The following is a 26,246-nucleotide window of genomic DNA, read 5'->3' as shown; positions in this document are numbered from 1 at the left end:
AAAATAAGTTAAATCTTCATAACATGGAAATGTTAATATTTAAAGGATTTACTTGGTTAGAATCTAAATAATTAGAAACAAAGTTATTTATTGGTGGTTTGATTGTTTTGTTTTCATGATCAATGTTCATGTACTTTGGATTCTTTTTCTAACCTCTTGTTTGTAGTTACTCCACCCAGCCGAAGCTTACTGAGGCATCCAGATGTTTCCTGCATTCTTGGAACAGGAGGGAGGTCTCCCCGGCTTACACAGTCTTCAGGGTTCTTGGGAAATCTGTCTATGGTATGTGAAAAAATGGGGTAAAAATTTCCCCCTTTTCATATAAGTAAGATATTGAGCTTAAAAGCCTTTAGTGAGGTTTGAAGTCCTAGTCCTCAAAAGAGTTAACTAGGTTACGTAGATTGAAATTGTTTTTTGGTTAGGCTTTCAGAAAACTGAAAACCTTAAGCATCTCCTGTCATAGTTGGAAACTGTAATACCAGCAACATTTGGGTGCAGATAGAATGTGTTAATCTGACAGTCTGCTCCTCTGAAGAAATACTTGATTGGTTGCTGATGAGCCCTGTTTTGAAGCATAGAAGAGTAAGAAGCCAAGAGAAATGGATGAAGAGTATCATAAGGAAGAGAGACAATGTATTAAAGGAAAGAAAAGAGAAAATGTTGGAAAAAGGAGATGAGACACTCTTTAGAAATCACTGTGTGGTACAGTATTGAAAATAGAAGAAATGTCGTATAAACATACAGAATGACTTGACCTAGGTGTTCAAGATACCCTATAAAAAAGAAAGGATTCAATCTAATAAAAGAAGGAAACAGAAGAGTTCTGTTGGAGTAGTAGAGGATGATGGAAAATTTAGTGCTAAAAACAAAATGAAAACAGTTCTGTGTTTGGCTCTGTGCTTATTAAAAGGGCACAGCGATTTTTTTTTTTTTTTAAGTGTATTTACATTGAGAGAGCAAGCAGAGGAGGGGCAGAGAAAGAATCCCAAGCAGGCTCCACACTTGTGAGTGCAGAGCCCGACATGGGCTCCATCTCACAAATTGCAGATCATGACCTGAGCTGAAATCAAGTCAAACACTGACTGAGCCACCCAGGCGCCCCAGAAAAGTCACAGGGATTTTTTGCACACATTTGAAATTGTCTAGATTAGGTGTTTTCTGAAGAATGGTTTAGCTTGTTAAACCTCTCCTTAAAAGGATAAATTGAGGGGCACCTGGGTGGCGCAGTCGGTTAAGCGTCCGACTTCAGCCAGGTCACGATCTCGCGGTCCGTGAGTTCGAGCCCCGCGTCAGGCTCTGGGCTGATGGCTCAGAGCCTGGAGCCTGTTTCCGATTCTGTGTTTCCCTCTCTCTCTGCCCCTCCCCCGTTCATGCTCTGTCTCTCTCTGTCCCAAAAATAAAAAAAATTAAAAAAAAAAGGATAAATTGATTTGTTAAATACTTCTTATTGTCTTACGGATTTTTAGAATGTTAATGTCTAACAATGATTTAGTCATTGAATAATTTTACGCTGCTTTTGAATCTGGTTATGTTAGCAGCATTTATCTTATTTTGCTTAAAACATGAGTGAATTGACTGCATCTGGGGTTAAACAAAAGAAGATGACTTATTATTTATTGCTTCAGAACTGCAAGATTAATAGTAAGATTTCTAGTCTCTTAAAGCCCAGGACAGTAAATTATTAATAATATGGGCATTATTATAAAATGTTTGTGTTTAAATAAACATTTTTATTGTTGCTTGTGCCTGGAATTTTAATAAAGACAAATTTTTAAACCTTCAGATAGCTTTCTCTGGCTTTCAGAAGATCTTAAATAAAGGTGATTTTAAATAAAGGTGAATTTAAAAAAATGTGGGGGCGCCTGGGTGGCTCAGTCGGTTGTGCGACTGACTTCGGCTCGGGTCATGATCTCACGGTTTGTGAGTTCGAGCCCCACGTCGGGCTCTGCTGACAGCTCAGCAGAGAGCTGTGTCTCCCTCTCTCTCTGCCCCTCCCCCCCTTCATGCTCTGTCTCTCTCTGTCTCAGAAATAAATAAACATAAAAAAAATTTTTTTTTAAAATGTGTTTGCACACACTTCAGACACGTCCGGAAATAGAATAAGCCCTCATGTGCTCTTTGCCCAGGTATTAATATATGGCTGATCCTATTTCATCTACACCCACAAGTGTTTCCCCTTTGTTACTTTATACCTCCCAGATTTCATGCCATTTTACCCATAAATATTTTTGTGCATATCTCTGAGACATAAGACAATTCTTTCTTTAACACGATGCCATTAACACATCTAACATTCCACACACGCACATACTTACACACAGAGTAATTTGTTTATCATCTTAAATATCCATTTTGTGTGTATATATGTGTTCATTATTGTATATATTTTACTAAGTGTTCACATTTCCTCGGCTGTGTCAAATTTTAAGTTGGTTTGTTTAAAATTTCCTCAGTTGTGTCATGTTTTCTTAAGTCGGTTTGTTTAAATCAGGATTCAAATAAGGTAAACACACTGCATTTGCTTGATGTGGCTCATCTTTTAATCTGTAACTTCTTCCATCACCCTTTTTGTTAGCGTTTATATGTTGAAAAAACTGGATCATTTGTCCTGTACGTTTTCCCAATAGTGAAAAACCGATGTGAACTTAAAGCAGTATGACTGCCTTATTTTACATGTTAATATCAGCTTAAATGTTACAAAATGCCGTATTTATTGCCTTTTAAAAAAAGATATGGAGTGGTACAGAGAAGAAAACAGTATAAAAGCTGTGATTTCCTTAACAAAATAGCCATTAATGTCTTTTTTTGTACTCAATGGCAATAGCTCATTACTTTTCTGTATCTTCCTTTTTTTTTTTTTTATAGGTAACTAATCTGGATGACAGTAATTGGGCTGCTGCATTCACATCACAGCGTTCAGGACTCCTCACAAGTACAGAGTCCCACAGTGTAACAGAGGATGTAACTCTCAGTGCCGTTATGTTACGTGAGGATGATCCTGGCGAAGCTGGTAAAATGGCGTTAACTCTTTAACAACGTAGCCTGTTGGCTTTACTAAGACCCAGGAAACTATCTCCTATTCCTGAGTGTCATTATAAAATATTTTTCATTAAGCTGATTAGTTATGGTTATGGCTGACCATTTGATGTAGTAGCTCTGGAAGGTTGAGAATCTCACCTTCGTTCTCAGTTGGAGCGGCATCTTGCCACTTCGTTTTTCAGTTCAAATACCTTGTTAGGTTATTAGATAAGTCTCATATCTTCATTCTTTTCGTATTTCTGTTGAAAGGGCATCTCTTTTTCTCTAGGTCTAGTTTTCATCTAATATTGACATGTTTTCACCTGGATGCTAATGCTGTCTTTTTTTCAAATAGTATGAAGACCTTTCTAGTTTCAGGTTGGTTATTACCATTCCCCTTTGGAAAGAAAAGTTTGCTTTTCATGTGCCTGTATGTATTCATTACCACATGGGATCTTCATTTTATCATCATCGTCAGCTAACGTGCCAGAGTCCGTGTGCTTACCCCTGGGTGAACATTATCTTCTGTAGGGGTCCATTGAAGAGTTACAGTAGCTGTTACCGTTAGAGGGGAAAGGGAACTGCTGCTCAGAATGGGTAGCTTGCGTAATAAGCTCACCTGGCTGGAAAGTGATGGCACCAGGATTTGAAACTAAGCAGTTTGATTATACAGCCCTTCTCTTAACACCGTGGTAACCACTGCTTCCTTATAGTCTCTGCCAGTAATAAGTACTCAGATTTTGAGTGATTTAGATATCCTTTTTACTAAATAGATAAAATAGAAAGAAAAAAAGTTCATTTTTAGTATGGACACTGGATGAGACCTTCAATATGATACAGTACTGTTGTGGAGTGTGTATGTTTTCCCTGAGTAGAATATATCATCTTAGTATCTGTTACAACTTTCTCAGCTACTTTGTTATATGTTTAAAATACAAATCAGATATTTTAAAATTTGGCTTATATTTTTGTAGTAATTGTTGACGGATTAATAGCCAACACATCCGTGTGCTCTTAAAAGACTTGTAGGTAACAAGAGAAAAAAATACATTGAACTACATCAAAATCTAAAATTTTCACGCATCAAAAGATACAGTAAGTAGAGTGAAAAGGCAGCCCACAGAATGGGAGAATGTATTTGCAAATCCTATGTCTGATAAAAGGGTAATATCTAGAATGTAGAAAGAACTATAACGTGGGGTGCCTGGGTGGCTCAGTGGGTTAAGCGTCTGACTTCAACTCAGGTCATGATCTCACAGTTCTTGAGTTTGAGTCAGACTTTTTGACTTTTGCTTTTGTTTCTTGTGCTTTTGGTGTCATATCCAAAAAGTTGTTACCAAGACCAATGTCAAGGAGCTCTTTGCCTATATCTTTTTCTAGGAGTTTTATGGTTTCAGGTCTTAAGTTTAAGTCTCCATTCCATTTCAAGTTAATTTTTTTTTAACATTTATTCATTTTTGAGAGACAGAGTACATGAGCTGGGGAGGGGCAGAGAGAGGGGGATACACAGGATTTGAAGCAGGCTCCAGGCTCTGAGATGTCAGCACAGAGCCCGATGTGAGGCTTGAACCCATGAACTGTGAGATCATGACCTGAGCCAAAGTCGGATGCTTAACCAACTGAGCCACTCAGTCGCCCCTTTAAAAAAATTTTTTTAATGTTTATTTATTTTTGAGAGAAGCGGAGCACAAGTTGGGGAGAGGCAGAGAGAGAGGGAGACACAGAATCCAAAGCAGGCTCCAGGCTCTGAGCTGTCAGCACAGAGTCCGACACGGGAGTTTAAACCCACAAACCGTGAGATTATGACCTGAACCAAAGTCATATGCTTAACCGACTGAGCCACCCAGGTACCCCACAAGTTAATTTTTATGAGTGGTGTAATCTAGGGGGTCCAATTTCATTTTTCCATATGTGATCATCAGTTTTTCTAGCACCATTTATTGAAAAGGCTGTTCTTTCCCCAGTGAGTATTCTTGGCTCCCCTGTCAAATATTAGTTGACTATACATGTGGGAGTTTGTTTCTGGACCCTATTCTGTGCCTTGATCTATGTGTCTGTTTTTATGCCTTATCATACTGTTTTTTTTTTTTTTTTAACTTTATTTATTTTGAGAGAGAGCATGTGCACATGAGAGTGGGGGAGGGGGCGGGGAAGAGGGAGGGAGAGAGAGAATCTTAAGCAGGCTCTGTGCTGCTTGATCTCAAGAACTGTGAGATCATGACCTGAGCCCTAATCAAGGGTTGGACACTTAACAAGCTGAGCCACCCCAGGCGCCTCTCATACTGTTTTAATTACTCAAGCTTTGTAGTATAGTTTGAAATCAGGAAGTATAGTACCTCCAGCTTTGTTCTTTCTTAGGATCGCTTTGGCTATCCTGAGTTGTAGTTTTGCAAGATGAAAAGAATTCTGTGGATGGATGATGGTGATGGTAGCCCAGCATTGTGAATGTACTTAATGCCACTAACCTGTACACTTAAAAATGGTTAAGATGGTAAATTTTGTTATGTTTATCTTACCACAGTTACAATTTTTTTTAAGTTTAATTTATTTTGTTGGGGGGGTGGGGGAAGGACGGGGAGAGAGAGGGAGAGACAGAATTCCAAGCAGACTCCACACCACCAGCACGGAGCCTGATGTAGGGCTCCAACTCATGAACTGTGAGATCATGACCTGAGCCAAGATCAAGAGTCAGACACTTAACTGACTGAGCCACGCAGGCACCCCACCACTGTTGTAATTTTTTAGAAAATACAGTAGAAAAAAAAGAGATACGTAGCTGTGTTTTTAAGTTTTCATAGAAACATAATTACCTAGGAGTATGTCACTTAACTTTCTTGTTCCTTTTCTTTTTAATGTGTTCTAGCATCCATGAGTATGTTTTCTGATTTCCTGCAGTCTTACTTGAAGCACTCTTCAAATACGGTTTTTGACCTTGTAGAAGAATATGAAAACATCTGTAATAGTCAGGTAAGTTACTTTCACTCCATTGTTGGTCAAACTTCAGTACTCTTAGTTTTTTGAACAGCATCAACCTGTGAATTTCCATACTGTATTTAAGGGGGGAGATGTCTTAAGGGTGTAGTGGCAGGGGTAGCATGGTTGGGAGGTTAGCCAGGGCAGCTCTGCTTTTTGCTTATTGAAGGTCCATATGAGATTTCTTTGGGAAACCGAAGGATTCTGCTACTTAAAAAAAAAGGAGAATCTAGAATATACAAAGAACTCTTTAAACCCAATAATTAGAAAATGAACATCCAATTAAAAAAACGGACAAAACACATTAACAGACACCTCACCAGAGAAAATCTACAGATGGCAAAAAAGCATGTGAAAAGGTGTTCAACATCATATGTCACCGTGGAATTGCACATTAAAATCATGAGATGTCATACGCCTAGTAGAATGGCAAAGGTCCCCAACACCTATCAATACCACACGCTGGCAAGGATGTGGAGCAGCAATCACTCTCATTCGTTGTTGGTGGGAATGCAAAACGGTAGAGTCACTTTGCAAGGCACTTTCTCAGTTTCTTAGAAACCTGAACATAGTCTTATCATATGATTCCACAACATTCATACTGTGGTATTTACCAAAACAAGTTAAAAACTTAGGCCCACACAAAAACCTACATATAAATGTTTATAGCAGCTTTATTTGTCATCGCCTAAATTCAGAAGCAACCAGGTTGTCTTTTAGTAAGCGAATGGATAAATCAACTGTGTGTATCTAGACAATGGAATATTGTTTAATGCTAAAAAGAAATGAGCCATCAAGCCATGAAAAGACAAGGATGAACCCTAAGTGCATATCAGTAAGCTAAAGAAACCAATTCAAAAAGGCTACATATTACATGAATCCAACTAAACAATATTCTGGAAAAGGCAAAACTTTGGAGAGAGTGAAAAGATCAGTGGTTCCCAGAGGGTGGGGGAGTATAAGGATGAAAAGTAGAACCTGGTAGATGTTTAGGGGAGTGAAACTGTATGAGATAATAGTGGTGGATACATGTCATTTATGTCAAAACCTGTAGAATATACAACACCAAGAACGAACCCTTATGTAAACTATGGACTTTGGATGATAATGACATGTCAGTGAAGGTTCATGGTTGTAACAAATGTTCCACTCTGGTGCTGGATCCTGATAGGCAGAAAGCGATGGGAACTCTGTACTTTCCACTCAGTTTTGCTGTAAACCTAAATCTGCTCTAAAACATTAAGTCTGTTTTTTTAAAAAGGAAGAGGAAGAGCATTTGGCTGGCTCAGTTGGAAAAGCATGTGACTCTTGATCCTTAGGGTCATCAGTTCAAGCCTCATGTTGGGTGTAGAGATTACTAAAAAAATAAGCAAATAAATAAATGGACTTTATTATATTCAAGAATGATTACAATATAATAGCCAACATTTTTTAATCGTTTAATATTGTTTCAATAATCAATCTCTGAATTGTTCCATTATAAAAGCAGTAACTTCATTAAATAACTGAAGCAGTAACAGTCACTTAGTGAATTACTAGAGTTAGGGTTCCAATAGAAAATAATGAGAAGTACTGATAACACTTTTATTAAACACTGGCCTTAAGACAAAAGTAACATTATTTTGTGAGTACTTTTTAAAGAGAGGGAAAAGGTGTTGTGGTGGTAATGATTCTTCATGTTCTGAATGAGAGCCATTCTGTGTCTGAATTTCACTTCAGAAGATTAAGAGGTACTGTTCAAAACCTTTGAGAAAGGTTTCCTTTACCCTAGATTCTTAAACCTTCTGATAAATAATTTTGTGTGTGTTTCTGGGGCGAACATCCATGCTGTTCGTTAGATTTTCACATAATGCCTCAACCTGAAAAAGGTTAAGAACTCTGGTTTTAGAACAAGGAGGGGACTTTGGTTAAGTTGTGGTTAGCAATGACAGTGTTTTAGTACCAATCTTAAAATATTTTTCTTGATTTGATATATGGTATAAATTTTTCAGGCATAGATTGAAGATAACTTTATTTTCAATTTTCATTGCTATGCTGTTAGTCCATGTTATCATTTTGTCAGGAATAGGTTAGATTTGGTTTATCTTCTGGTTAGATATAGGTTAGATTTGTCAGGAATAGGTTAGATTTAGCTTATAAAAGAAGAAAAAATGTATCCATGGCTGTTCTTGTTTAATCTGAAATTTGGAGTATATTAAACTTTTACATATATACTCACATAAACACACCTTACTTCAAATTAAGATCGTTTCGAGTGGGAATGTTATATTTCCATTCAATTTAAAAAAGGCAATAGATAGGAAAAATTCATACTGTGTGTGTGTGTGTGTGTGTGTGTGTGTGTGTGTGTGTGTGTGTGTGTTTAGTTTTAGAGCTGTGCACTTGAAGAATACGCAGTTATAGCTCAGAATGATAGAAAACCTCTTTACATCTGTGTCTTTACGTTAGGTGAATATACTGAGTAAAATAGTGAGCCGAGCAACACCTGGACTTCAGAAGTTCTCAAAAACAGCCAGTATGCTCTGGCTTCTTCAACAGGAGATGGTCACATGGAGGCTGCTGGCTTCTCTGTATAGGTAAAGTTGTGTAGGCCTCATAAGTGAAATAAACACAAGGTAACCAATAGGCAAATTAATTTAAACATGGTTTGTCTTTTTAATGTTTATTTATTTTACGGGGGTGGGGGGGAGAGAGAATGAGAGAGAGAGAGAGAGAGAGAGAGAGAGAATCCCAAGCAGGCTCCACGCTGTCAGCACAGAGCCTGACATGGGGCTCCGTCCTAAGAACTGTGAGATCATGACCTGAGCCACCCAGGCCCCCAAATAGGCAAATTAATTTAAAAGTTAGAGTAGGATGTGTGGAAATAGGTTCTACTATCTTTGGTACTTACTGTTTCTAATGCCTCATCATTAGATGATTATCAGGAGTGAGTTAGGAGGGAAGAGGGGAATATTAGATCAAAAAGCTGGTAGCTCCCAAAAATAAGATCAGAAAGTACTGAAAATACTGCAGTACTTAGGATAGACAAGAAAAAGAACTCTGCTTTGGATTCTGTGTCTCCCTCCCTCTCTGCCCCTCTCCTGCTCATTCTCTCTCTCTCAAAAATAAATTAACAGTAAAAAATTTTAAAGAAAAGGAACTGAAAAATAGACTTTATATAAAGTGGCAGTTTGAAAGAAGTTAACCAAATATTCCTTCTCTCAGATGTTCAGTGGTTTTGCCTCTCATTCTGCTGCTTTCTCACTGTGATGAGAAAATCCCGAAAGAAAATTAGATTGTATAATTTTTGCCATGTGAAAACAATTATATTAGAAAGTTCAGTGTGTGCCTTAGCGGGTAGCCAGGAAAGGCTTTGCAGTGTCTGTTTTTAGTAAATATCAGATTTGCTCAGATGTCAATATCCGATCCAGAAGGTACTTACTACTTGTATCTTTGTTTCAAAAGAATGATTAAGTTTATTGGAAGCTCAACTTGTTTACGCTGGAGAGAATGTAGGTTTGTGTATATATATAGTTTAAAAGGCGATTTCATATATTTATGCAATTTAAACCTTTTTCATTTTGTTATTTTTCCTCAGAGACAGAATACAGTCTGCATTAGAAGATGAAAATATGTTTGTACTTAGTGTAAGTTTAAGATTAATTTTTTTCCTTTATAAATGTTTAAAACTTAAAATGGTTTTTAATAATAGGATTTGATTTCTGACCCTCCATCTTGAGTTTCTTCATTTAAAAAATTTTACAAGTAAAAGATACAATCTCATAAAGTAATCAAATATTAATTTATATTATAGGGTAAAAGGTAAAAGTCCTCTTTTATCCCTTACTGTTCTAACAATTTGCGACCACTTTTCTGTGCATCTTTATATGTATATATACACACGGTTGTGTGTGTGTGTGTGTGTGTGTTTTAATGTTTACTTATTTTGAGAGAGTGTGTGCACACGAGAGGGAGAGAGTATGTGTGTGACAGGGGGGAGAGAGTATCTCAAGCATGCTGTCAGCACAGAGTTCCAGTTTGGGGCTCAAAATCAAGAGTCAGAGGCTTATCTGACTGAGCCACACAGGCGCCCCATGGGTTTGTTTTATTTTTTTAACATATAGTATGATTTCATTTATACATTATACTAAGAGTTTCTTTTTTATTTTTTTTTTTATTTTTTTTTTTAAATTTTTTTTTTCAACGTTTTTTATTTATTTTTGGGACAGAGAGAGACAGAGCATGAACAGGGGAGGGGCAGAGAGAGAGGGAGACACAGAATCGGAAACAGACTCCAGGCTCCGAGCCATCAGCCCAGAGCCTGACGCGGGGCTCGAACTCACGGACCGCGAGATCGTGACCTGGTTGAAGTCGGACGCTTAACCGACTGCGCCACCCAGGCGCCCCCTAAGAGTTTCTTTTTTAATCACCAATATTTGTTTTTTCTGTCAGTTCATGTAGGTTTACCTTATTTTTTCATAATATGCCAGAACTGAAATTTTTCAGACATTCTGATAGACATATTTAGGTTGTTTCCACTATTTCTGCTGTAGCAATCAGTAAGGCAGTGAACATTCTAAATCGTATTTATCTATGTATTTCAATATTTCCTACATTTCTGGAAGTGAAATTGGGTCAAAATTTGATAGATTGTCATCTTGCCTTCCTAATGCAGTGTACTAACAATGGGTGAAAATGCTTCCTCTAACTCATTTGATGTTGCCAATTGGAGATTAGGTGTGTCACTTTAATGTGTATGTTATCGATTATTAGCAAGGTGGAGTGTTCTTCATTTTTAAAAAAACATTTTTTTTTAATGTTTATTTATTTTTGAGAGACCGAGTGCTAACAGGGGAGGGTCAGAGAGAGAGGGAGACACAGAATCTGAAGCAGGCTCCAGGCTCTGAACTGTCAGCACAGAGCCCGACACGGGGCTCAAACCCAGGAACCATAAGATCTAGACCTGAGCTGAAGTCGGACGCTTCACCAACTGAGCCACCCAGGCACCCCTAGTATTCTTCATTCTTAAGCCTTAATATTCTTTTTTTTTTTTTTCAACGTTTATTTATTTTTTTTGGGACAGAGAGAGACAGAGCATGAACGGGGGAGGGGCAGAGAGAGAGGGAGACACAGAATCGGAAACAGGCTCCAGGCTCCAAGCCATCAGCCCAGAGCCTGACGCGGGGCTTGAACTCACAGACCGCGAGATCGTGACCTGGCTGAAGTCGGATGCTCAACCGACTGCGCCACCCAGGCGCCCCAAGCCTTAATATTCTTACATGAATTCTGTAATCATACACTTTGCTCATTTTCCAATTATTGTTTTCTCTTGTATATGTTAAAGATAGTCCTCCTTTTACTTGTTCAGTTTTGTTTAAGGGGTCTTTGTCAAGTAGACATTCCCATTTTTATATGATCACATCTGTGAAGTTTTCCTTGATCATTCATTATCTTGTGTCTTGTTAAGGAAAGCCCTTGGATTGTAAAATTTTATTACCTATCAACTTCTGGTATGTAGAATGAAAGAGTTTCAAGGTTTTATTATTTTTTTCAAATTTTTATTTAAATTCTCCTTAGTTAACATATGGTGTAATAATTGTTTTCAGGAGTAGAATTGAGTGATTCATCACTTATGTATAATACCCAGTGCTCCACACAGTTTTGTCCTTAATGGCCAGCACCCATTTAGCCCACCCCCACCCAAGAGTTTAGAAGTTTTTAAATGTTCACTTTCTGATAATGTCACATGATTGCATCCTGCCCTTTACTATGATTTTTTTTGCTTGTTTCATTTTGTTCTGTGTTTTGTTTTCCCTAAACATCTCTGAGGAAGTAGAGTTTTAAAATTCCACGAAGAGCTAAAGAATGAAAGTATCAAGAACAGCTGCAGATTGATCTAGCAGTTTGAAATTTGCTTAAGAAAAATTTTCACACATGAATGTACAGATCTGCTGTGTGGTTAAATGTTTATGGGTAATTGAATACATGTCAGGTTCACCTTTTCCTTTCTATTAAAATAATATTCTTAGAACATCTTTTTTTTTCTTTCTTTAAATAATTTTTTTAATAGGCTCTTAATGCCAGTGAGAAAGTGGTGGTGGAAACATTATTTCAGAGAGATCCACTTGTCCGACAAAGTCAGGTAAGATTAGAATTTTAAAATATTTTTTTATGAAGCATGGAGAAAAGGTAAATGACACACAAAGAACTGAAACCTTTTTAAATTTAAAACTTAAAAAAACTGTTTTTCTTTTTGATGTTTTTGCTTACAGTTAAAAGGAGTTAAGAACCTTGTTCTTCAGTTTTCAAATGAATAGCCCTAGCATTTCCAGGAATAGCTTTTTAAGAACTGTATTATTCCTATAGAACATTTCATTCTTTTGCTATGTTTATGTATCTTAAAAAAGCAAAAATAGTGGTTGGAAAAATTGTTAGTTGGTATTTTTTAATCAGAAACATTTTGAATTAAGGATGGAAGTACCATTTCAAGTAAAACAGTAACAGATTTTATAGTTAATGGTCTTTTTTTTTTTTTTTTTCCTTTCCTAGCTGGTGGTGGATTGGCTAGAGAGCATTGCCAAAGATGAAATTGGAGATTTTTCTGATAACATTGAGTTCTATGCAAAATCAGTTTATTGGTAAGTTACTAAACGCTTATTCTTGAAGTCACTCAGTGTTGGTTTTGTTTGTTTATCTTTCAGCAAATATTTAAATTCAGTCTGTCAGCAAAGCAGACAAAAACCCTGCCTTTATGGTGTTGACATTATTTAAGGGAGTTAGACCACAAATAAATAGCCTGTTGGGCAATTAGAGCTTTGAAAAAAAGAGAGTTGATGGATAGAAGATGACAGTGGGTACAACTTTAAATAGAAGAGGTAATCAGAACAGGCCTCTTCTAAGGAAGTAACAGGTAATGAGTGAGAGGAGGCAAAACATGCAGAAATTTGGGAGACAAGTTGTTCCAGACAGGAACAGAAACTGCAAAGATCCTGAAAACAAACTATTTATGCAAGGAGGCCAGTCTGAACACAGCAAAGGAAAGTATGGTAGGAAATGAGATTGAAGAGAGTCAACTCATATGGGACTTTTATAGGCAGGCTAGGGTAAGGCTGTGGGACCTTATTTTAAATGTAATTTGATTATCAAGAAGATACTTCTGTTATGTTTCTAGCTACTTGTGCTTTTTTGAAAAACTTTGGTCACTACATCCTTTAATACTTCTAAATTATTTTAGGACCTTGAAACCAAAAAGCATCCCTAAGTTAAAGGGACAGTTTATATTAAGACTTGAAGAAACTGTTCAGATTGCATTTGAATTCAGTAACATTATGCCTGTACAAAGTCTGCAGGTCAATTATTATATCTTTTCTGTGCTTAACTAGGAAATTAGTGCTATTCAGTGGTTGTCAAAAATTAAATCTTGAGTAGTTGTGATTTTTCTGGGAGAAAGAAATTTTCATTTAAAGTTGAAAAAGTTAAGGTAAATGTCTTCGCACATTTTTTATGAGTTAGTCATAACTCATAACAGATCATATTCTGATCAGTGGAACAGAATAGAACTGTAAAACGGACCCACACTTAGATGGTCAGTTAGTGTTCAATAAAGGCATCTAAGCAATCCAATGAGGGAATGAATGTCTTTTCAACAAACCTTGCAGAAAAATGAGATATCATGCAAAAAAACACCTCCCTCACACCATACCCAATATTTAATTCAAGATGGATCATAAAAGCTAAAACCACAGAGCTTTTAGAGGAAAACATAGGATATCTTTGTGACTTGTGGATAGGCAAGAGTAAGAAAGATCATAGGAAGCAATAATTGGGAAAGATTGATTCGATTTCATAAAAATGAAAAACTACTCATTAAAGACATCATTAAGAAATGAGAGGGATGAGCCACAGACTAGAAGAAAAGTGTAAGACTTGTAGCTGATAAGAGAACAACTCAATAATAAAAATATAATGTAGTAAAAGAAAAAAGGGCGGGGGACAAAGATTTGAACAGATAAGCTCACAAAAGCAGACAGATGAGTGGCCAATAAAGACATGAAAACATGTTTAGCATCGTTAGTCATCTGAGCTAAAATGCCTCTTTTTTTTTTTTTTTTTTTAATGGGGCGCCTGGGTGGCGCAGTCGGTTAAGCGTCCGGCTTCAGCCAGGTCACGATCTCGCGGTCCGTGAGTTCGAGCCCCGCGTCAGGCTCTGGGCTGATGGCTCGGAGCCTGGAGCCTGTTTCCGATTCTGTGTCTCCCTCTCTCTCTGCCCCTCCCCCGTTCATGCTCTGTCTCTCTCTGTCCCAAAAATAAATAAAAACGTTGAAAAAAAAAAATTAAAAAAAAAAAATATTTATTTATTTTGAGAGAGAGCGAGCAAGCGAGCATGAGTGGGGGAGGGGCAGAGAGAGAGAGAGAGGGAGACACAGCATCCGAAGCAGGCTCCAGGGTCTGAGCTGTCAGCACAGAGCCTGACATGGGGCTTGAACCCACGAACCTCAAGATCGTGACCTGAGCCGTAGTCGGTCGCTTATCCGACTGAGCCACCCAGGTGCCCCTAAAATGCCTCTTTATATTTAGCATTTTTGCCTGATTTTCTGAGTTTGTACTCTCTTTTTCTACTTTGACTTGATTTTATTTCCTTAAGTAAACATATTAAAGTTACTCCTTTTAAAAATGTTATATTTTTTCTTGCAGGGAAAATACTCTGCATACCCTGAAGCAGCGGCAGCTGCCTTCTTATATAGGAAGTGTCCGTCCCCTTGTCACTGAATTGGTAAGTTTCTTTGAAATGAAAGTTGTCTTCAAGGTTTTGTGTTTGTTTTTATTTTTATTTTTATTTTTTTATTTATTTTTGTGTGTGTGTGTGTTTGTTTTTTAAAGGCTGAGAATTTTCTTCATAGGGATCCTTGTTTTGGTTTCCCAAAGATTTGTATATACTGTTTACCACTAACTACTTGGTTGCCTTTGAATTTGATGGAATGTATTTGAACATTTGAACCTATTGCCTATGAATTATAAATTGTAAAAGAAGGTAGAGAAAGTGACTTGCCAGCTTTAAAAACAAATTAATTTTGGTCTTACAGTAAGGTTTGACTCTTCAACTTTAAAGTGATGACTCATGAAGCCTCTTACATAATAAAAAGTGGCGGGGGGGGAGGAGAGGGGAGCTTTGAATAAGCTTGAGGTTAGAAAGGCCATTCTAGGATATGAGTAATAGGAATAACAATAGATTTGAAAAGAACAGGAGTCTAATTCTTGTAGAAATAAAGAAAGAGAGCTTTGTGACAGGTGGAAACATGTGCACTAAATGTTTATAATGAAAAGTAGGAGAAGTAAGTAACAGATGGAAAAATTGATAGAATTCTTTGGGAGCAAAAGTGGTTTTGATGAAAATTGTTTGGAAGCTACTGGAAGAACTTGAAATAAATCATAGCTAAATCACCCTGTAGCAAACAACTAAAAATCATTTACTTTTAACATGTGGAAAGTGGTGATTTCCTTTTTGCCAGAAAGAGACCATGTTCCAAAACTGAATGATTGTATCGGTCCACAAAATACTTGTGAAAGTAGCCATTTCACCTATAATGTACTTTATTTTCTGAATTGATATATTACCATACATAAGAGTAGCATTTAAAATAAGAGTCACATTAAAATAGTTTTTCAGTTAGGGGCACCTGGCTCGCTCAGCTGGTTAAGCATCCGACTCTTGGTTTTAGCTCAGGTCATGATCTCACAGTTCGTGGGGTTGAGCCCTGCGTCAGGCTCTGTGCTGACAGCAGGGTGCCTGCTTGGGATTCTCTCCCTCTCTCTTTGCCCCTCCCCTGTTCGTGCATACGCGTGCTCTCTTAAAATAAATAAACGTTTTCAAAAACTAAAATAGTTTTTCATTTAAAATTCATCATGAAGACCACATGTGATATTTGCTGCAAAAGTGAGGACAATATGTTATCCCAAATGTTTAAAGGCACATTTCTTTATCCATGAAAAATAATAGGTGGGAATAAACTGTTCTAGGTAGATTTATTTATTAGAAATCTGTTCTTGAAAAATTATTTTATTGGACATCAGTGTGTTTTATATGGCCTTAATCCCACTATGGCTCTCCTCTCATGTGAGAAGCACTTTCAAGTCATAGAATGTATTACTCTTCCTTCAGTGTTTCCTCTGTGCTCATTCTCCATCTAGACCTAATTCTGTTTAGGATTAACTTGGAGGTACAGTTGCTACAACAGGCTACAGCTCATGTTGTAGCATTTTTAAGAGTTGCCTGGTTTGGCTGGCATTGTTTCTGCCTTGTCTGACTGAAGTATGTACCTTGGTGGGCCAACAGTCTTTTTTGAATGGGCAGCAGACAGTTCTATGGCTCTCTGGAATGCTTGTGTGATACTTCACTCCCTTTGTTACTTAACTAAATTGTAAATAAACTTATTTCAGTATATAAACTCGAGAGTTTAATCATCTCTTGGGGATGTTTAAAATGTATGTGGGTACAAAGAATTTATTGTTATTTATTTATTTGTTTGTTTGATAGGACCCTGATGCTCCCATTAGACAGAAAATGCCCCTTGATGATCTGGATAGAGAAGATGAAGTCAGATTACTCAAATATCTTTTCACTCTAATCCGTGCTGGAATGACAGAAGAGGTAAGTCATATACACCCTGCTAGTTCAGTTTCAGAAGTCATAGACTCTTTCAGTTGGAAAGGACCTTTGTGACTACCTCGTATGTCTCCTCGATGCTGTAATCTCTGCCACATTATTTCTGGATCTACTTTGTGTTTGAACATTTCCAGTGATAAGAAACACATTACTTCAGAAAGCAGTGCATTGTAGTTTATGCAACTCTAATAGAAAATCTTTTGTAAGAAGTCAGACTTTGCCTTCCCAAATTGTACTGCATACCCTAGGCATATCCCCATTATTTTTAGTTCTGATTTTTAAGAGTTAAGAATGAGTCTGACCCTAATTGCTCTTCTAGGTGACACTGTTTACTTGTGAAAACTACAGTGGCCCTCAGACTTCTTCCTTTTAATTTCATGTTTTAAAATCTCTTTTGTTGGGAGGGTGCCCGGATGGCTTAGTCAGTTAAGCATCTGACTTTTGGTTTAGGCTCAGGTCATGATCTTGTGGGTTTTTGAGTTCAGGCCCTATGTGCCGGGCTCTGCACTGGCAGCATGGAGCCTGCTTGGGATTCTCTCTCTCTGCCCCTCCCCACACTTGCATTATCTCTGTTTCTCTCAAAATAAATAAACTTAAAAAAAAAAAAAAGATCTTTTGTGATAGTGAAGATCTTCTATAGAGAATGTTTAGTATCTAATTAGACAACATACTGGATGGCTTTGCTGACTCTTGAGGACATCCAATGCCTAGGAGCTCCAAGCTTACGGTAATAGGTTGTACCTATTTTGCAGTCTCTTTGGCAGTGTTCTTTAGATAGACATATGTTCAAACTATTATAAGTTCTTGTAGTAATAAGTGGTAATAAGCATCATTCCTTTTTTTTTTTATTTTTTTTAACGTTTATTTATTTTCGAGACAGAGAGAGACAGAGCATGAACGGGGGAGGGGCAAAGAGAGAGGGAGACACAGAATTGGAAGCAGGCTCCAGGTTCTGAGCCATCAGCCCAGAGCCCGACGCGGGGCTCGAACTCACGGACCGTAAGATCGTGACCTGAGCTGAAGTTGGACGCTTAACCGACTGAGCCACTCAGGCGCCCCTCTTTTTAATTTTTTAATGTTTATTTTTTAGAGAGAGAGAGACAGAGCATGAGTTGGGTAGGGAAGAAAGAGAGGGAGACACAGAATCTGAAGCAGCCTCCAGGCTCTGAACTGTTTGTACAGAGCCTGACGCAGGGCTTGAACCTGCGAATCATGAGATCATGACCTGAGCCAGAGTCAGACACTTAAACGACTGAGCCACCCAGGTGCCCCTCTTTTTTTTTTTCCCAATTAAGAAAAGAAGTGTTTATTACATACTAATTTATTCAGAAAATAGTTAAGTTCCAGCCACTCTGCCAGGTGGTACGGAAAATAACTAGGAATCATGGTGGCAAATAGGGATGTATTTTAAAAAACAGAAAACAAAAACATGATCACATTACTGAAGGTTTGAAAAACAAAAACTTTCAAGGTCCCACTGCCTTTACAAAACCATAGATAATGGGGTTTTTCTTCTTATTTTTTACTTCTAGCATTCTTTTTTTTCTTAGAGCTAGAAAGAGCTTCAGTATAGTCCATGTTTTCCAGTGGTCTCATTTACAAGCAAACAGTAATACAACACTGAAACTTGGAGAAGTTTGGTGACTTTCAGGGTCACAGAATCAGTGAAATAATCAAGGCTGGAATCCAAGGCTGTGCTCTCAGTTCAGTGCCTATTCTATTACAATGTGGTCACTCTGGCTGTACCACTCACTGTCTGTGTGTCCGTGAGTAAGCTAATCACCTTTGTGCCACGATTTTCTCATCCATTGAACAGGCACAGAATTAGCACCTCTCTTTGGGTTCATATGAGAATCAAATGAGATAATTGCTGTGAAGTATCTAGCACATTGTCTGGCTTACAGTAAATATTCAGTAAATGAGAACTTTCATTATTAACATTTTCATCTTACATATGATGAAAATTCTTTTTCTTTTTTCCTTTTTACCTTTTGACCCCCTTCATCCATTTCTCCCACTCCCAACCTCTGGCAACCACCAATCTGTTCTCTGTATTTATGATCATGTTTTGTTGTTTATTTTTTTAATTGCACGTATAATAAGAGAGGTCCTATGGTATTTGACTTAGTCTGACTTCACTTAGCATAATGTCCTCTAGGTCCATCCATGTTGTTGCAAATGGCAAGATTTCATTCTTCTTTGAAAGATATTCCATTGTGTATGTGTACTGGTATATGTATATACACCACATCTTTTTATCCATTCATCTGTCAGTGAACGCTTATGTTGTTTCTATGTTTTGGCTACTGTAAATAATACTGCAGTGAACATGAAGGTGTATATATCTCTTCAAGTTAGTGTTTCTATTTTCTTTGGATAAATACTAGAAGTGGAATTGCTGGGTTGTAGGGTAGCTCTATTTTTAACTTTTTGAGGAACCTCCTCATTGGTTTTGGTGTTTTGTTTATTTTGTTTGTTTGTTTGTTTTTGAGAGAGAGAGGGAGCAAGTGAGCTAGGGGCAAAGAGAAAAGTGGGGCTCATCCCAAGCGGCGCTCATGTTATACCTGATGCGGGGCTCGTGCTCACTTGAAGCAGGACTGTAGTTCACCTGATACGGGACTTGAACTCATGAACCATGAGATCATGACCAGAGCTGAAGTCAGATGCTTAATGACTGAGTCACCCAGGGGCCCTCCTTATTGTTTTCCTCAGTGGCTGCACCAGTTTATGTTCCCACCAACAGTGCACAAGGGTTCCCTTTTCTTCACATCCTCACCAACACTTGTTATTTACTATCTTCTGACAAGACCTGTCTTTTGAACATACCTCTTTTGAACATAATTGTAATCATAGTATACATTAAGGTTTTTTAATAACTTTATTTAGATACAATTCACCTACCGTACAATACATCCATTTAAAATATACAGTTCAGGTGCGCCTGGGTGGGTCAGTCAATTAAGCATTCAACTCCGGGTCAAGTCATGATCTCGCGACTTGTGGGTTTGAGCCTCGTGTCGGGCTCTGTGCTGACAGCTCAAAGCCTGTAGCCTGCTTCGGATTCTGTGTCTCCCTCTGTCTCTCTGCCACTCCCCTGCTCACCCTCTGGCTGTTTCTTTGTCAAAAATAAAATAAACATTAAAAAGATTTTTTTAAATCTACAATTCAGTAGTTGGGCATATTGCATTATTCATTTTTTTTCTCTGTGGTAAAACATAGATAACACCATTTGTCGTTTTAACCATTTTTAGTGTACATTTCAGTGCCATTAATTGCATTTCCAGTTTTGTGAAACCATTACCACTATCTATTCCCAAAACCTTTTCATCACACCAGACAGAAACTCTGTAACATTGTGTAATAACTCCCCGTTTCTCCCTTCCCTCAGTCCTTGATAACCTCTGATCTACTTTCTGTCTCTCTGAATTTGCCTATTCGAGCTATTTCATGCAAGTGGAGTCATGCAATATTTGTTCTTTTGTATCTAATTTATTTTACTTAGAAAAATGTTTTCAAGATTCTATATTCAGTTTTTATCCTTCCTTTTTTAGATAGCATATCAAAACATTTCCGCATAGCTTTCATTATGTTTAATGGCTATAAATCCAGAATGATGTTTTGGGGTATGATATTCTTTAGTTACATTAATCGGGTTCTCTAGGTTCAAGTGGTAGAAGCCCAACTCAAGTTACTTACATGGGGAAGAATTGATTGGCTTGTGGAACAGGGAAGTCTGTGGGGTCATAATCTGGTTTTAAGCAGGATCCAGGGATGGTATTGGGACACTGTCTCTTTCCCAGGCTCTTGGCCCTGTCCTCCTTTCTGTGGCTTCATTCTCAAGAAGCCGCTCCTTGTATCTCTGATGGCCCCCAGCAGCTCCAGACTTGCATCCTCCTGCCAGCTAGCAATTCCAGCAAAAGGAGTGTGTCCCTTTGCCAGTATTTCCAGCAAGAGTCCTAGGAGTGATTCTTGTTCGATCACATGCCTAATCTTAGCATTTGGAGGTGGGATCGTAGGATCTTGCCCAAACCATATGAAGTAAATGACGAAGAGATGGTTCCTAAAGAGGTAGTCTCTCTATCTCACTGATGTATCTTGCTGGTTACTCTAAGTTCATCTGATTCATCACAGTTCACACAAATATCAGTGGGCTGAATGAGCACTAGCACCCTGTCGTTATAGAGACTGACTGTTTTTATAATACTTGAAGTCAAGGGTCATCAACCTCTTTAGCCCCATTTGTCTCTAGCAGAATTAAATGCCTGTGAGCCCCATGGGAGCCTCCTCTGCAAGCCCAGAACCAAAGAGCAAAGGGTGGCAAAGTGAAATGCCATGACTAGTTGTTAGTTGTCTGCATCTCCCTTTGAAGTATCATGCTTTAAGTTACCTAATCCTGATATGTATTGCTTGTACTTTTCTGTAAGGCACAGTGCTTTTCCAGTATCACACTTGGTTATAGGACTGACTGCTCTTTTTCTGTTTCTAAAGGCACAACGACTCTGTAAACGTTGTGGTCAGGCATGGAGAGCTGCGACACTTGAAGGCTGGAAACTCTATCATGACCCTAATGTTAATGGAGGTATTTTAGTAGATTTTATTCTGAGAATTTAATCTCTGGGTATGTATTTAGCTCTAAATGCCAATCTTTGTGAAGCACAGCTTTCGTTTTTAGAAATTGTTGAAATAAGGAGTTCTATATTTTATACTATAAATTTTATTTCTTTTACTGTTTTATAGGAACAGAATTAGAACCTGTGGAAGGGAATCCATATAGAGTGATTTGGAAAATAAGTTGTTGGAGAATGGCAGAAGATGTAAGATATTTACTGATACTCATTTTTACTCTAATTAATTGAAGGCCTGCTGAAGGTGCTTTGAAACATTCCGAGTAGTGTAAGACTAAAGTTTCTGTTTTCAAAAAACTTCTGATCAAATTGAAGAATAGGGATGGTCAGGCTTAACTACTAATCAAACACTGATAAAAGATGAAAATATGAAAGAGGTACCAAATGAGTTCAGAGAATAAACATTTGGGCTAACCTGGCTTCCCAGGAGAGAGAACTGAATTGCACTTTAAAAAATTACTAGGATTTTGAGTTGTTGGGTGTGAAAAAAAGAGGAAGGAATTCTAGGTAGGATGTATAGGGTGGACAACTCAAGGGAGGTAGGTCTACCAGGTTGGAACAGAAGGCTCACAAAAGAATTACAGTCAGTCCTATTATGATATCACGTGACTTGTGCATTCCTAAAAAATCACTACAGCATGCAAAATCATGCAAAAAATCCACAGGGCTTTTGGGGAAAATGGAGTTGAGAGCACAATACTAAAAAATTCTCAGTGATACATAAAAGGGTAAAAACTCAATAAAGCACTGTTAAACAGGAAATACACAAATGCTACAATAACTACAGCATTTTACCTTGAAAAAGCACTGAAGTTTACTTGTGGAATTGAGGGTCAGAGGGTTGCAGCTTGTGAGTTACTGTGAAGTATAGAAGGAGGTCAGCTGAAATCAATCAAACTGAAAATTGTCACACTCAATATGGATGAGTTTAGCTTATAACGCATGTAATGAAGTGAGGTAGTAAGTAGATGTTTGAGGTATCTCAGTTTTGTGTAGTATTTCTAGGTGACATCATTCAACCAGGTGTAGTTTTCTGCATTCACCTAGTATTACTTTCGGATGAAATTGTATGTTATGGGAAATTTGCATCATGTTTAAATAGTTCCTCAATAGATCAGTTGCATTGGAACCAATTCACAGTTTCAAAACAAACATTGTAACAGGACTAATGGGAAAGGTGATTGAAAAGGGTAAATTAAGAACAGGCATTGGTCCTCAAGTGTTGCTCTAAAGAATGAGTATATCACAGATAGCAGTGAACCATCAAAACCTCAAGGCACATGACAACAGTGTTTTCAGATTAGCATGACAGTGAAAAATAGGCTTAAAAATTGAATGGACTAGAGATGTCTGGCTGGCTCAGTCGGTGCAGCATGTGACTCTTCATCTTGGGTCATGGGTTTGAGCCCCCACGTTGAGTGTAGAGATTAACAAAAAAAGTAAAAAAAAAAAAAAAAAACAATTAAAAAAAATGGAATGGGCTAACGGCTGAGAAACTAGTCAGGAGCCTGTTAGAATTATTCAGACCCTAAGTAATAAGGGCCTGTCCTAGAATAATATTGATAATAGAAAGGAAGAGAGCAAGAATGGTCAAGAGGGTGATTGGAAACAAAGGCAGAGGACTCAGAAATATAGTGATAGTCTCTGAGGTCACTGGATAATAAGAAGACTGGAAATGCCATCAATAGAATGTGGTAGTGAAATGGGCTAATTTGCTGAATATAATTAATTCTCCTTAGGAATTAGATGCAACCTGGTGCACGACAGGTTCCATCCAGGTGCCTTGCTTGATGTTCTCAGAGAAGGATCAGGTGGTGTTAGGTATTTAGAAACTTTTTAGGGGAAAATGCCTACACCGGTTCTGTCTGAAATAAAATTTGACAGTGATACATAATCGAAGCATCCGCTACAGTTGGATCTGCTTTCATCCTGTATTTGAAATTTAGATGGTTGATTTTTCCTGAAGTTTTCAGCACTGACTGTATCATCGAATTAAAGGGTCCTTCCCCTTTTTTGCCTCACTAGATTTTTCACCAAAGTTTACAACTGTCAAGTGAATAAGTTCAGTTTAGAAGACATTGTAAAATTTCAGATTATGAAAAAAATTGACAAGCTGAGGAAAACTGTAGTTCAAATTTATATTCTGTATTTCAGGAGCTTTTTAATAGATACGAGAGAGCAATTTATGCAGCTTTAAGTGGGAATCTCAAGCAGGTATGTAGTCTGTTTTAATTCTTTTTTTCCTATGGAACAAAATCAGATATATAAAATATTCTAATCATATAGAATAAATTTTATAAGCTTTTTTGTTTTAATTTCTATCCAAGTTAGCATGTAGTACAATAATGATTTCAGGTGAATTTTATAAGTTTAAGTTACTTTGTAAGAAGTAGCAGCGATAGCGATAATCGTGAAATGGGATAGTGACTTGAGCTGCTTAATTTCATGTATCCTGTACACCAAGTGATGTTTTAATACATGGAATCAGATTTTAATTTCTGAGAATTGTAAATTTAGTTACAACACACTTTTTTTGCAATATACATTTATTGCTGACTTCTAGTGCCCATAGCTTTATACAGAAGTGTGCCCCTAAGGCACAGGAACTGTTTTGATTGTCTTACGTGTGTGGGCTTCTTGCAGACCCCGCCATCCCCTGCACTTTATAGTTATTTGAGGGATGTTATAATAATTAGTTGAAACACCATCTTACATCAACATGAAAAAATGATGCTATTATGAATTCAGTAGGAAAAAGTCTCAGTACTTCAAACTTTTTAGGGGCGCCAGGCTGGCTCGGTCAGCAGAGCATGCGACTCTTGATCTCAGGGTTGTGAGTTTGAGCCCCACGTTGGATGTAGAACCTACTTTGAAAAAAAAAAGTTAGGGGCGCCTGGGTGGCGCAGTCGGTTAAGCGTCCGACTTCAGCCAGGTCACGATCTCGCGGTCCGTGAGTTCGAGCCCCGCGTCGGGCTCTGGGCTGATGGCTCAGAGCCTGGAGCCTGTTTCCGATTCTGTGTCTCCCTCTCTCTCTTCCCCTCCCCCGTTCATGCTCTGTCTCTCTCTGTCCCAAAAATAAATAAACGTTGAAAAAAAAGAAAAAAAAAGTTAATAGTTCGAGCTTTTTAGAAGATGGGGCGGGGGGCGTAAAGGATTATTTGGTATGGTATGTTATAATCCACAGTGTTTTATGTTATTCTAATGATTTTATAGTCCATATCAATGGAAGTAACTGTTTTTCCCTTTTTTTTTTGTTGACTGTGTGTATGTTTCTGGTTTGGAATGGGGGAAAAGCTGCTTCCTGTCTGTGACACCTGGGAAGACACAGTGTGGGCCTACTTTCGGGTGATGGTGGACAGTTTGGTAGAACAGGAAATCCGGACATCAGTACTGACTCTGGATGAAACTGAAGAACTCCCTAGGGAATATTTGGAAGTAAAGTGAGTTTATTGGTTTGGTTTTTGTCCTGGTAATTTGTAATACGCTCTGTAAAGTTTTATTTTGTAGCCCTTGTTCATATTATTAATACTGTTTTATCCCTTTCTTGTACTTTCTTTTTAAAGTTGGACCTTAGAAAAGGTATTTGAAGAACTTCAAGCTACTGATAAAAAGGTAAATATTGGTAGGAACATTTTAGGATAATTGGAATAGGAAACACTGAATGTTATGTTGGTGTGCACTGTAGCTGAAAGGCAAAAAAATTTATGAAACTGTTATATTCTCTTCTTTTCTTTACCTCTTATCCAAATGAGAGACATTCTTGAAAAGGAAGAGACTTAGTTGCATATTTAAATAATGTTTCATTTCTGTCTCTTTGGTTTAGGATTGGTTTTATCTAAAAATAAGAGTATGGAGGGGCTCCTGGGTGGCTCAGTTAGTTAAGCATCCAACTTCGGCTCAGGTCATGATCTGGCGGTTTGCGAGTTCGAGCCCCATGTTGGGCTCTATGCTGACAGCTCAGAGCCTGGAGCCTGCTTCAGATTCTGTGTCTCCCTGTCTGTCTCTACTCCTCCCCCGCTCACACTCTATCTTTCTGTCTCAAAAATAAAAATAAGCATTAAAACTAAGGGTATGCATGTAAACTAATTTATCCCTTTCTTTTTGAAAGTAAAAATATTAATGGGAAATTAACAAGATTTTTCCTAGATCTTAAAATAATCTAATATATTTAAGTAATATTCGCCTAACAAATTGTAAATAACTGAAGTATGTAACAAAATAATCCAAAAATATAAATAAGACCTATATAATAACTTCTTCCCAGCCCCTTTATAGTTATTCTCATTCCCCAGAGATGATAAATATATAGCTCTGTATTCTTCCGTATCCTTCTCCATACCATTACAAATATGTGTAAATAATGTATATAGTTCAAGATAGGATTTTGATTTTTGTTGTTGTTTGCATCATACTACGTACATTACAACTTGGGGGAGAGTTGTTTTGTCTTGTTTTTTCATTTAATGATACTTTATCCAAGTTAGTGGATTTAATGTAACCCAACTTACTCTTTTTAAGCATTCCTCTTTTGATGGTATTTAGGTTGTTTCTTAGCACCGCAGTGAACATTCTTTCATTCTAAAGTTGCTTTTAAGCTTATATACATATATGCTTATCTACCAAGCCTGTTACAGGATAAGTGTCCTGAAAGCAGGGTTGCTGAGTTAAAGGGTAGATGTATAATTACCTGATTGTAGCACTTCATTCATATTCCTGTAAATAATTTATTAGTGTGGTCATTTCGCTGAATTCTCACCAGTCCCAAATGTCACACTTCCAATTTTTTTTGCTAATCCAACAGGTTAGGTGGGAAATAGGAGCTCACTATTCTACTCTTATTTCCCTTCCTGTTCGTAAGGCTGAGCAAGTTTTCCTATGTTTATTGACCATTTGTGAATTTCCTGTTCAAATCTTTTACCTGTTGTTCTGTTGAGTTTTATTTTTTCCTTATTACTTTACTTTGTATAGTAAAGAAATTAGTGTTTCTT

General features: G+C 37.6%; 1 protein-coding gene across 3 annotated transcripts in view; it reads left to right on the top strand.

Annotated features, from left to right (window-relative positions):
- NUP107 (nucleoporin 107) overlaps positions 1-26,246 on the top strand; it is a 44,701-nt gene that overhangs the window by 3,633 nt on the left and 14,822 nt on the right. For 2 of the 3 annotated variants that reach the window (XM_086712860.1, XM_086712861.1), the window contains exons 4-17: positions 167-282; positions 2,866-3,010; positions 5,882-5,985; positions 8,440-8,567; positions 9,569-9,617; positions 12,041-12,112; positions 12,520-12,608; positions 14,665-14,743; positions 16,505-16,618; positions 21,122-21,212; positions 21,371-21,447; positions 23,413-23,472; positions 24,553-24,698; positions 24,822-24,870. In XM_086712860.1, the coding sequence (XP_086568986.1) occupies positions 167-282; positions 2,866-3,010; positions 5,882-5,985; positions 8,440-8,567; positions 9,569-9,617; positions 12,041-12,112; positions 12,520-12,608; positions 14,665-14,743; positions 16,505-16,618; positions 21,122-21,212; positions 21,371-21,447; positions 23,413-23,472; positions 24,553-24,698; positions 24,822-24,870 (1,319 nt within the window). Of the gene's footprint in view, positions 1-166; positions 283-2,865; positions 3,011-5,881; positions 5,986-8,439; positions 8,568-9,568; positions 9,618-12,040; positions 12,113-12,519; positions 12,609-14,664; positions 14,744-16,504; positions 16,619-21,121; positions 21,213-21,370; positions 21,448-23,412; positions 23,473-24,552; positions 24,699-24,821; positions 24,871-26,246 lie in introns of those variants that run through there. The other variant, XM_086712862.1, reaches the window with a different exon arrangement.

The sequence above is a fragment of the Puma concolor genome, chromosome B4 (assembly GCF_028749965.1).
Source record: "Puma concolor isolate L17-30 chromosome B4, mPumCon1.1.hap2, whole genome shotgun sequence".
In the NCBI taxonomy this organism is placed as follows: domain Eukaryota; kingdom Metazoa; phylum Chordata; class Mammalia; order Carnivora; family Felidae; genus Puma; species Puma concolor.
Note: the sequence above shows the minus strand (reverse complement) of the source record. Positions and strands in the feature narration are given on the sequence as shown.